This window comes from Lissotriton helveticus, chromosome 8 (assembly GCF_964261635.1).
Source record: "Lissotriton helveticus chromosome 8, aLisHel1.1, whole genome shotgun sequence".
NCBI lineage: Eukaryota > Metazoa > Chordata > Amphibia > Caudata > Salamandridae > Lissotriton > Lissotriton helveticus.
This window is the reverse complement of record NC_136069.1, coordinates 422,742,143-422,754,157: the sequence shown is the minus strand read 5'-3', so window position 1 is coordinate 422,754,157 and position 12,015 is coordinate 422,742,143. Positions and strand designations below refer to the sequence as shown.

At 47.6% G+C, this 12,015-nt stretch overlaps 1 protein-coding gene across 1 annotated transcript in view; it reads left to right on the top strand.

Annotated features, from left to right (window-relative positions):
• The window catches only part of VWA8 (von Willebrand factor A domain containing 8), a 1,418,144-nt gene that overhangs the window by 789,866 nt on the left and 616,263 nt on the right, over nucleotides 1-12,015 (top strand). Inside the window, exon 26 of the mRNA XM_078657276.1 lies at nucleotides 2,068-2,219. Within this exon, the coding sequence (XP_078513402.1) occupies nucleotides 2,068-2,219 (152 nt within the window). The remainder of the gene's footprint in view (nucleotides 1-2,067; nucleotides 2,220-12,015) is intronic.

Below are 12,015 nucleotides of genomic sequence, written 5' to 3'. Positions count from 1 at the left end.
TCTAAACTCCTGCTGTGTAACAGTCACTACTTGATGCTCTCAAATTGTACCAGTGACCCTTGGTCCTCTGGTCTAGGTCTCTGTGTGGAGCAAGAGTCATAACCATATTAATGTAATAGGACCATTTGAGTCATCCGATGCGCTCTCTCTGCTACCAGGGTATACCAAGGTGTTTGGAGCACATATCTAACCCTTTGTGGGAAGCATGAACCAGAGCTCCACGGAAGTATTTGGAATCATGTGGGCAACCTTCACCAACCCTTTGTAGGAATCATGTACCTGGGCTGTACACAAGTATTTGACACCTGTGGCTGCCTATCTTCAACCCTGTGTGGGAAGCATGAACCAGGGCTGTTGAAAAGGTTTTGGAATCTATGATTACCCAGCTCTAGCCCTCTGTGTGAACCATGAACCACGGCTGTACTAAAGTATTTGGAACCTATGAATACCCAGCTCCAGCCCTCTGTGTGAAGCATGAACTAGGGCTGTATTAAAGTATGTGGAACCTGTGAATACCCAGTTCTAGTCTTCTGTGTGAAGCATTAACCAGGACTGTACTAAGGTATTTGGGACCTGTGAATACTCAGCTCCAGCCCTCTGTGTGAAGCATGAACTAGGGCTGTATTAAAGTATTTGGAACCTGTGGATATGAGTAGATGTACTGCAAGAGTCACATAGGAATGTTAGAGTAGAAAGGTCTACTGCATATACTAGTGAATACAGTCATCTCTATATACAGAAAAAATGAGTTATATTTAGAGGGGTCGGAGTGGGACGCAGTGGGTGGATGGATGCATGATGGATGGATGGATGTATGCATGATGCATGGATGTATGCATGATGCATGGATGTATGGGTGGATGCATGGATGGGTTGTTGGTTGAATGGGTTGGTGGATTGCATAAATTGTTGAGGGATTGGCTGTATATATGCATCTATCCATCCACCCATTCATGCATCTATCCATACACCCATCCATGCACCCATCCATGCATCCACCAACTCATCCATGCAAGCATTACAACAAGAGCCCGCAGCTCTCCTTCGTCTCTCCTCGCCCCCCCCTTTCCTGAGCCGCAGCTCTCCTTTGTCTCTCCTCGCCCCCCCCTCCTTTCCTGAGCCCGCAGCTCTCCTTCGTCTCTCCTCGCCCCCCCTTCCCTGGGGCCTGCCCTGCTATTGTAAATGACAATGCCATTTATTTATGTTTAAAAAAAACATAAATAAAAATAATGTCAAGAGCAATGCCAATAGCTCTAACTTTAACAAAGGCAAAACCATTGCATTGTAAATGCTTGTTTAAAAAATATATATATTTTAGCCGTGCTGCTGTGCAGCATGGCTAAAGGAATAGCTGTCCTAGGTGAGAGCTATTAACTTTGCCAATGCTTGTTTTTGGGATAGGTACCGTTTTGAACTCACAGTTTCTGCAGTGACTAAATTGATGGTTTTATTTTATTTATGTAAGTCTGGTTTTATATTTTTCATACTTTGTTAAACTGGGTCATCTTCATCAAGATGGCTCAGTGAGTTAACTACTCATTGCTGACATGAGGTATGATCTGCAGGTCACAAGTTTGAATCCCTACAAGCCCAGCTCCGCCTTCCATCCTTCTGAGGTTGTTTAATTGATTAACATTAGTTTGGGCAATAGTAATTAATACCTTGTATTTACAGGTCTTAGAAATTGCAGAAGTGTGGTACGAAGCTTTTTATAATACATGATAAAATAATAGTAATATTTGTTCTTACTATAATTACTATTTTATTTATTATGGGAGAAGCATCTACATAAAATAATTGTATTCATATTGTGCAAATTACAAAGTGAATTGTATCCAGCTTGCTGAATAATATATGATATCGTTCTCCAATGCAATGTTACTGACTTTGTTGACCTTAGAAGGATGAAATTCTGAACCAGTCCTGCTCAGTTATTCGTTGTTGCCCTTTACCACCCTGGGCAAGGCCTTCCCTCACTTAGTCACCTTGCCAGACTGAAGAACATGACTAATGCCGGTGTGTGAAAGAGCAGTTCACCCTCTGATAATTTTTCTGCTCTTTTTTCAGAAATTCCCAAACGAAGGACTGGCAAGTGTTGTTCGAAACGTCTTCGACTTTGACTCCTACAACCAAGACATGCGAGAAATTTTGATAAACTCTTTGCATAAACATGGGATACCTATAGGCGCAAAGCCAACCAGCGTGCACCTGGCCAAGGAGTAAGCCTTACTAAAATCTTCCAAATCCGCCTTTCATATTTTTGTGTAAAGTTTCATAAATGTGTCATCTGCTGCTAACTGATGGAGTTTCACCTGGATCACTTGAACCGCTGCTGAAATGTCAATATGTTGGAAATACTAATAGGATTCATAAAGTGTCTTACTGGCGAGTGTTAAAAAGTGCAAACCCAGTAACGTTTTCTTTTACTATATTAAACATTACAATGAAAAATTGTTCAATCATTTTCTAAAGCCTAATAAAGGGAAATAATTGTTTCTTACTCAGTCTATGTGTTTTGCTGCTAGTATAGAATATTCCCCATAACGCAGCCTGCAAAGGCGTTAAGACTAAACTCTTCCTTGATTTAACTTCACTCAGGCACCCATAAAGGGGTGTACTTGTTCTTCACTATTTGTAGCACAAGCTGCGAAATATTACCCATTTAAGTCGTCATCAGGGGGCACACACCACGATATTCCACCCCCTCTGCAAAAACACGGCAGTGACTTAATCAAAACACTCATCCCAGTAGGTCCCTTGTGGTCTTGACGTTTTTAAGTCCTGGCCGCGTTGATAAGACAGCTATCGTGTTCTGAAGCACTTTGCTTTTTTGTTCCAACTTCAATATTCTTGTTACTGGCCAACATTCTCAGTTCCACTTATCCAGGCAAAGGCTTAACTCACACGGTTCGAGTACTGGAGAGAAACAAATATTTCCCATCCAAGATGGAGGCCGGATGGTGGGGGTGCACTTCATGCGGGACAGGATGAGGCTCAAAGGACCGGAAGTTGCCAGCCCACGGCTCAGTACGTTGAGATGTAAGCCCAGATACCCTCGGCACAGCAGGGAAACGCTTTTGTAGGGTCATTGTGGCTGTAATTTGTAATATGCATTGCCAGTCTTTTTTTTAAACATTTGCATTAAATTTTTTCGACAAATCAGACACTATTAGCTGCAGTTCGTTGCTTGTTCCACACTGTTGAGCTTTGTTGTGAGAATATAAGGATTATATTATTTTAGGTTGGTCCCAGGTCTGCTCTTGAGTGCGCCGGGATCATCATCGCGGCTCGGACTCCACATGACACAATTCTCAGGGCACTAGAGGTGGTCCCTGGGATTTGCAGCACCTGGGCAGCTCTTGCGCTACATAGCACACTCAGGCCTACCGCTGCCCACGGTCATCATCATGGCTCAGACTCCATATACCAAAATTCCGAGGGCCTTGGAGGCGATCCCTGGGATTTGCAGCACCTGGGCAGCTCTTTCCACGATACATAGCGCATCACAGCATGGGATGTGTGCGGGCCGCGCCCTGGCAAAGGGCGGGTCTGTCCTTGCCCATCATTGACCAGAAGAGGCCGGGCTACGCCACCCCATGAACACCGGCTCCAGGGAATAAAAAAAAATGTACGCTGTACTGTGTACTTTGTAGAAGTGACTTTTGCAAAACCGGATACTTACACTGGGAGATGAACTGAGGCTAGACACTTTTTACTCAAGACCAGTGCTAATTTTGAAACAGGAGCTGTGCTCAGTTATTGAGTTTCATGTGGTTTCGTTGTAGGAGGTGCTTGGTCCATTGTTATGATTCTGGTGATATTGGGGGTACTGTTGCTTCACTTTTATCTGTCCCCTTTGTACTGCACGAGGGCTGGGTTGGCTATCTGGTTGTCGAGGAGGACCAAATCTCTTTTGTCTTTTTCTGGTTAATGGGTCATTTTAGGTCTTAAGCGACAGCATGGGCAAGCGCAAGGCCACAAAGGCCCCACCCATGGCCAATGCTCCCGCACCACAAAAAGCCCCTTCTTAGAGTGGGCAGTAAACGTAATCTCTAAAGAAATAGATATGGCAGAACAACGTCTATCTTTGGGTGTAGGGGGGTTGGGGTGCCTAACATTAATGTTGCTTTGCCCCCTGCATGTGAGTTGCAGGAAGGGGAGTTGGAACATTCTAGTGTTGTTGAGGGCTCTGTGTTCCTACAGTTCCCCATTCGCCATCAGATGCCGTGCCAGGTCCGTAATTGAGGCCCCTACTTCTATCGCCCGCCCTCCGACACCAAAGAGGAAAATAAAGTGTAAGAAGGCTCCAGTGCTAGCTGGTGGAATGTGTGCCTATGTGGCCACCGCCTCAGTGTATCCTGAGGCCGTTAACAGCCCAGTCCTTTTTGATGAGGCACACTGGGCACCATTTATGACCAGAATTACAACTGTAATGAAAGATCTATTATCCCCAATCAGAGAAAAGTAGGAGTGCCTGATTGGAGAAGTTGACAAGATTAGATCTTTCTGTCAGAATGTTCCTTCTGGTAATATGAGCGTCGATAATACAGCTAAGTCTTCACCACAAGCCATGGTACCCTCTTTGCCAGAAACTAATTCCTGGGCATCCCATCATCATACAGGAAAAATCTCCCTGGGCTAGCTTTGATTCTGGGCCAACTCAAAGGGACTTTGCAAGTGTGTATGTATCAGAGGATAACACACAGTCTACTCCTCTGCCAGGCTCAGTGATTAAGGCACATTCAACATTTAACGATATACATCATACTGAGTCGCAATTCCAGTGGGGACAATGCTGTAAATTTGGTAGTGGATGATGTTACGATCAATTTGCCTCCAGCGTGTTGCCCTTATGTGGCCTATATGGTTAATGTCCCACCCCTCTTTACGGCCAGGTGAAATAGAAACCCATAAACCCTTGAAAATAGAGTGGTCCACTGGCTCCATAGGAATTGTCAATATCCAGTGGGAAGAGCACACCCAATTTTACTAACCAGGAAAGTGGGATGGGTTGGTTATTTGAGCACAGAGCCTCAATGGCGGACTGTATTATTATTAATTTTATGGATCCTAACTGGGCGATTGAATTTCTAGCCAGGGCCATACTTCATTTCTAGACCGATTGAAATAGGTTCCTTCAGCCTTTGGTTTTCTTTTATAGGCACCTAAGTAACACCCAATCTGTACATAATGATGTCGGTAATATGTTTAATGCTGTAGGTTTAGACTTTCCACTTTGCCCGACCCTGTCTGTATCCAACAGGTTCCAAGCTCTGAGTGCTCTACAGGATAATGATTGACATAATTTGTGTATTTCTCTTATGAATAATGTTGCCATATTGAGGGATAAAAAGGTGGATACTAGCTTGATTTGTTTAGGCATCAATCCAGCAAATGAACTCTTGCTTGGTACTTGCTTAGTCACCGATTCCTAACGATCAGGGAACACTACTGTGGATAATACCTACTCTAGTACCTCACTGAATAATATGTCATCATCCTGTAACCCCAGATCTGATAGAGACTGTTATTTATATATTCCTTACCGTAGAATTTCCCCCAGGCGTCAGTCTAGTTCCTGAGATTTTTTCTTCAGCAATACCCCTGCGTGTCGGTAGGTAGCGTCGGTCCCCGTCTGTCGTCGGCGTCAAGGTCGCTGGGATGACGTTGCAGTCCCTACTTAGACGCCGCCCCTGCACACTAACGTCAGTTCTTTCTTTTTCTGCATCCGCCTAGCGCAGATCCAGAGAGAGCTGTCCCTTAGCCGTTTTTTTGCCTAGCTTTTTGCAACTTTTGTTAATGTCTTTTTTGAGTCTTGGACTCCAGGTGCACGAGGGATGACCCATCTTCGGACCGGCTTTAAGCCCTGTGGTTCCTGTCATAAGATGATGTCTGTGACGGATCCGCAACTAGTGTGCTTGTGGTGTCTAGAGCGCAACCACGACCCGAAGTCGTGCTCCGACCGCCAGGCCATGCACCCGAAGACTTTGCAGGAGAGGTGCCAAAAGTTGTTGGAGGCCTGATGGTCTGCTTCACGTTGTTCCCGGTCTCGTTAGAGAGGAAGGTCACGAGTTCGTTCACAGAGCCCACAATCCTCGTTGTACTCCAAGCCGTTGAAGTCCTCGGTGAGCACAAGAAAGCGAAGAAGCACAAGCGCTCTTCACATTCTCCCCGTTGGTCGGCTGACACAACGCTGGACTCGGAGTGTCGTCGCTCAAAGGCTCAGTCTCTAGGTTCCTGCTTCAGGGACTTCTCCACGCCTCCCACCCTTACCGGGAGCCGCAGCATCCCCTGTCCAACCTAGACAATTTTACAAGTCCTTACATCACGTCTTTGGGCAGCCCGACTCCACCCGCAGACCTTCGGGCCATGTGGAGAGGGTTGGGGTCCTGGGCCTTTGATGTGGGCGGCTCCAGCCTGGCGCCAGAGGGCCCCCGCAGATCCAGGCCTGTATCTAGATCAACACTGGTTGATCTCATTTGACCTTCCCCGGCACTGATCTCAACGATGCCTCTCCCGGTGCTGGCTGTTTCCCCGGCTGACGCCGTCCCCATCCTCATCCCCGAGTTGGACACCGAGCCGGGCCGACATCGGAACCAGTCCCGGAGGGTACTTTTGTTCCCCTGTTCATTCCTGGTGTTCCCTATTGACCAGATGGTGGTGATGAGGACTGGGAGGGGTCGCTGGACCCTTAAATGACCAGCTGGAAGAACCAGACTGGCGAGAGGACCTGGTTGATGCCAGTGGTCTGGACACCTCTCCAGACACTGGTTTTCTTTCTCCCCCTACCGTAGCTACAGAGGAGGGAGTGTCCTATGGTGTGGTGGTGAGAAGGGTTGCCGAGGTCCTGGGCCTTGAGCTCCTTTCAGTGGCAGTCAGGACTAACCTCCTGACAGAGAGATGCTTCAGCATGCAGCTTCTTCCTCTAAATCCCTATTGCCATTCAATTAAGCCCTTACTGATGTCATCCTGGGCACTTGGTCCAAACCCGGCACAGGGGCTCCTGTGGAAAGGACAATTGCCTTCCACCACTGTCTGGCCCCAGGCAACCCAGTGTTCTTGACCCAACACCCTTCCCCTGAGAGCTTGGTGATCTAAGCCTCTTCTTCTAAGGGCACACTCCCTTTTGCTCCTCCAGAAAGGTAGTCCAAGAAGCTGGACCATCTTGGGAAGCAAATGTTCTCTTCCTTCCAGCTTGGCACTGCGGTCGGTGAATACCACGTGCCTATTCTGCCGTTACTCCCATACCATCTAGGACACGGTCACGCAGGTGCTGCCTCAGTGCCAAGAGGAGGCCCGGGCCATTCTCTCCCAGGCAGTTGGGGATGGGAGATGCAGCCAAATTCGCCATTCAGTGTGGACTGGATACCATCGACTCATTGGGAATATCGATTGCCACGTTGGTAGCCCTTAGAGGCTAAGCCTGGTTGAGGACATCTGGCTTTTCGTGGGATGTCCAGTCAATCGTGATGGAAATGCCTTTTGATGGATGTCGTCTTTTTGGCGACAAAGCAGACTCGGCGCTTGAGCACTTTAAAGACTCTCGAGCTACAGCCAGATCTTTGGGCCTCACTGCGCCTTCCCGTCCACTCCAGTCTGCTTTCTTTCCTTTCGTGGCTATGGCAGGGGCGCCCAACCACGTCCTGTCTAGTCTAGCCACCGGTTCACGCAAGCAGCCTAGCCTCTGCATGGCCGCGGACGTGGGACCCAGCATCCTCGCGGGACTGGGAGCCAGCGGGCGGGCCAGTACACCATCTGCCCCCCTGACACTGCCTTCAAACCTTCTAGTCTGACGTTCCAGGACTATCTTCAGCCAGTTGGAGGCAGGATTCGCCATCACCTTATCCACTTGCAATCCAACACGTCTGACAGGTGGGTTCTGCAAATCGTCAGAAGGGGCTACTATTCCTCCCCTTAGAGACTAACCCTCCCTCCATGCCACTGTCTTACAATCGCATGTCGGAGGATCATTTGGCACTTCTCTGCCAGGAAGTCTCAGCTCTTTTGGTCAAGGGAGCTATACAGAGGGTACCTGCGCCAGAAGTAGGTTGTGGTTGCTATTCCCTCTATTTTTTGATACCCAAGAAGGACACAGACCTGCATCCTATTCTAGACCTACGGGCCCTCAACCGCTTGCTCCGGAAGAAGTTCAAGATGGTCACCTTAGCTCAAATCCTGCCTGCCCTCGACCCCGGAGACTGGATGGTGGCGTTGGACTTGCAGGACGCTTATTTCCACATTCCTGTCCTGCCAACCTGCAGACGCTATCTAAGGTTCACGGTGGGCCTTGTGCTCCCCTTTGGCCTTACCAGTGCCCCTCGGGTGTTCACATAGGTGATGGCGGTGGTCACAGCTCATCTGCGCAGATCAGGGGTTTTAGTCTTCCCCTATCTAGACGACAAGCTGTTAAAGGTGGGCTCGCTCCAGGTTGTCACCTACCTCCAGATTACGGTGGCCCTCCTGCATTTGCTGAGGTTCACCATAAACATGCCGAAGTCACACTTGACTCCCTCTCAGACGCTCCCTTTCATCGGAGCTGTTCTGGTCACAGTGCAGTTTTGGGCCTATCCTCCCGAACAGCGAGTCCGGGATATTCGGGCTATGATACCGATGTTTCAGGCTCCATCCCGGAATTCAGTGAGAATGAGTCTGTGGCTTCTGGGCCACATGGCCTCCTGCATCCTTCTGGTGGACCATGTCAGGTGGCATATATGGGCTCTGCAGTGGTACCTGAAGTTCCAGTGGGGGCAGCATCAGGGGAAGCTTTCCGACTATGACCAGATCTCAGAAGGGACTTTGACACAGCTGCAGTGGTGGTTAACGAACCAAGATTGGTTCAGAGACAGATACCTCTCCCTTCCCCAACCAGATCTAACGGTAGTGACGGATGTTTCACTCCTGGGATGGGGCGGCCATCTGGGGGAGGCAGAGCTCAGAAGCGTCTGGTCTCCAACGGAGTCCGGGCTCCCTATCAACCTCCAGGAGCTCTGGGCAATCAGACTGGCTTTGAAGGCATTCCTTCCCTCTCTCAAAGAGAAAGTGATGCAGGTGTTCACAGACAACACCACCGCCATGTGACAACAATCTGGGCGAGTTGGGGTCGTGGACACTCTGTCAGGAGGCTCTCCACCTCTGGACCTGGCTGGAACATCAGGGCATAACCCTGGTGGTTCAATACCTGGCGGGTTCTCTGAATGCCAGGGTGTACAAACTCAGCCGTCGGTGCTTGGTCGATCACGGAGATCTCCGAAGAGAACGCGCTATGTCACAAGTATTTCACATTGGAGTTTTCAAGGGGGCACCCACTTACGAGTGGAACTGCGGCCTCCTGTATGCCTTCCTGCCTGCACCACTTCTGCCCTGAGTCCTCAAGAAGATCAAGCGCGACCGGGCCCAAGTTATTCTTGTGGCTCTGGATTGGGCATGGAGAGTCTGATACCCCAAGCTTCTGAGCATGGCCATCGATCTTCCTATCAGACTGCCCCTATGGAAGGATCTTCTGTCGCAGCAGCAGCGGACAGTTCTTCTCCGGAACCTGTCCAGTCTCCACTTCCTTGCGTGGAGATTGAGCTGCAACAGTTGACAGCTTTCAACCTTCTGCCCGAAGTCTGTGATGTAATCTTGGCAGCCAGGTGTCCCTCCACTATATCAGAATATGCCTGTAGATGGGACAAATTTGTGGCATGGTGCACAGCAAAGGCTGTGGATCCCCTTTCTGCCCCTCTTTCAGAGGTCCTTTTGTATATACTTTCTTTGGCCCAGCTGAGGTCTGCTCTGGGCACTCTCAAAGGTTATCTTGCAGCTATCTCTGCTTTTCGTGGGCTGCCAGATCAGCCATCATTGTTCAAGGTTCCTATTGTTAACAGATTCTTTAAGGGCTTTACCCATCTGTTTCCTCTATCTCCCTTCATAATTCCCCAGTGAGACTTGAATCTTATTCTAACCTTTCTGAAGTGGCTCCATTCGAGCCTCTTCATAACTGTCATTTCAGGGTGAGTGAGCTTCAGGCTCTATCTTTCAAGCCCCCTTTCTTCTCTGTGCATCCGAACAAAGTGATGCTTAGAATGAGGCCTTCGTTCCTTCCTAAAGTTGTTACACCATTTCATGTAGGACAATCTATCACCTTGCCCACCTTTTTCCTACCTCCGCACCCTTCCAAGGAGGAGGAAAGACTCCACCGTCTGGACCCTAAACGTGCGCTGTCATTCTAGCCTGACCGCACCAAAGACTTCGGGTGGATGATCAACTCTTTATTGGCTATGTGGGTGCAAAGAAAGGCTGGGCTGTTCAAAAACGCACCATCTCTCGATGGGTTGTCTTTTGCATTAAATCTGCTATACTTTAGCGAAGAAGGATCCTCTAGTGGGGTTGCATGCTCATTCCATTAGGGTTATGGCAGCAACCACTGAATTGGCACGCGAAGTCCCACTCCTTGATATCTGCCTGGTGGCAAAGTGGGCATATCTGCACCCATTTACCAGACGCTATTGCCTAGACAGTCAAGTCCGGAGGGACGGCTATTTCGCCCATTCAGTCCTCCCGGACTTTCTCATGTGAACTTGGTTTGCAGATCCTAACAGTCTCTATCAGATGAACAAGTTACTTACCTTCGGTAACGATGTATCTGGTAGACATATGTTAGTTGTAGATTCCTTACTGCCTCATCCATCCTCCCCGCTCTGCGAACTGATATCTAGGAATAGAGACTCCCTTACAGGGCCCTAGTTGTGACGCACCAGTATCTTTCATGGCTCTGCGCTTCTGGCGTGGAAAGTCGTGTCAGAACTGACGTCAGCGTGCAGGGGCTGCATCTAAGTAGGCACCACGCAGGGGTATTGCTGAAGAAAAAATCTCCGGATCCTGACTGACACCTGGGGAATTTCTAAGGTAAGGAATCTACAACTAACATATGACTCTACCAGATACATCGTTACTGAAGGTAAGTAATTTGTTCTTTTGGTACAGCTAGAGGTTATAAAATTGCAACATGGAACGTGGGTGCATAGCAAAAAAAAAAACAGGGTGACCCAAAGTGGTCTCTCTTTATTAGTGATCTTGATGTAATCTGTATACAAGAAAAATGGTGCTTAGCTCCTATTTACATCAAGGGTTTTTGATCATACTGGTTATAGACTGTACGATAGGGCTAAAGATAGGCTTATGATTCTTATTTCGAATAAGCTCTCTGTGTATGTCAAAAAAAAACGTAACAATTGTGCCACGTTCACAAATATTGTAGTTAACTTTTAAAGGAGGGTGGGACCTGGTATTGGCTAATTTTGTATAATAATGCATTTGACTCCACCCGTAGTAAAGTGGTTTTTGTACTCGATTGTGGCCTGGATACATTCCTATGTTCTATTAATGCTACTTTTGTACTTGTATGGTCAGGTGATTTTAATATTTATACTTGCCCCATGTCTGCTACTCGGGTTTGTGGGGTAACTAGCCAGCAACAGGTCGAATATATACACTTTTGTCATAATGAGTATGGGGTACCCTGAATTCTATGATTACCAAGTTTGAAATACAGTTACTTAAATGTGATTTTCATAACAATAATGGTCAGATTGAGCGCGGGGATGCCCAAGGGTAACCAGGCGCTATATAAGATTCAGTAATAATAATAATAATAATAATTCCAACTTTTACAGGAAGAAATGCTTCATTGATCATATTTTGATTTCAGTCCATGATAGCAAAATTGGTGGTACCCCAATGTCGCTCAGTCGGTATTAAGAGACCATAACTGTGGTGGATGGAGAAGTGAAGTCCCATTTAATATAATTAATAATATCGCCCCTTCTAGACCAAATGAGGTACGTATTTGGTACGCTGTCATTGACCCCCCCAAACAAATTATTGCATGATATAGCACTGCACAGCAATGTGTGCACCTATATTCATAGTCCTGCTAGCACCTATGCATACAGACTGCAGGCATTAAGGAGCATAGGAGTGAGCTGCTGTGGTCACAGAGTTCACCTGGAATTCTATACATATTTCTAAAGTTGA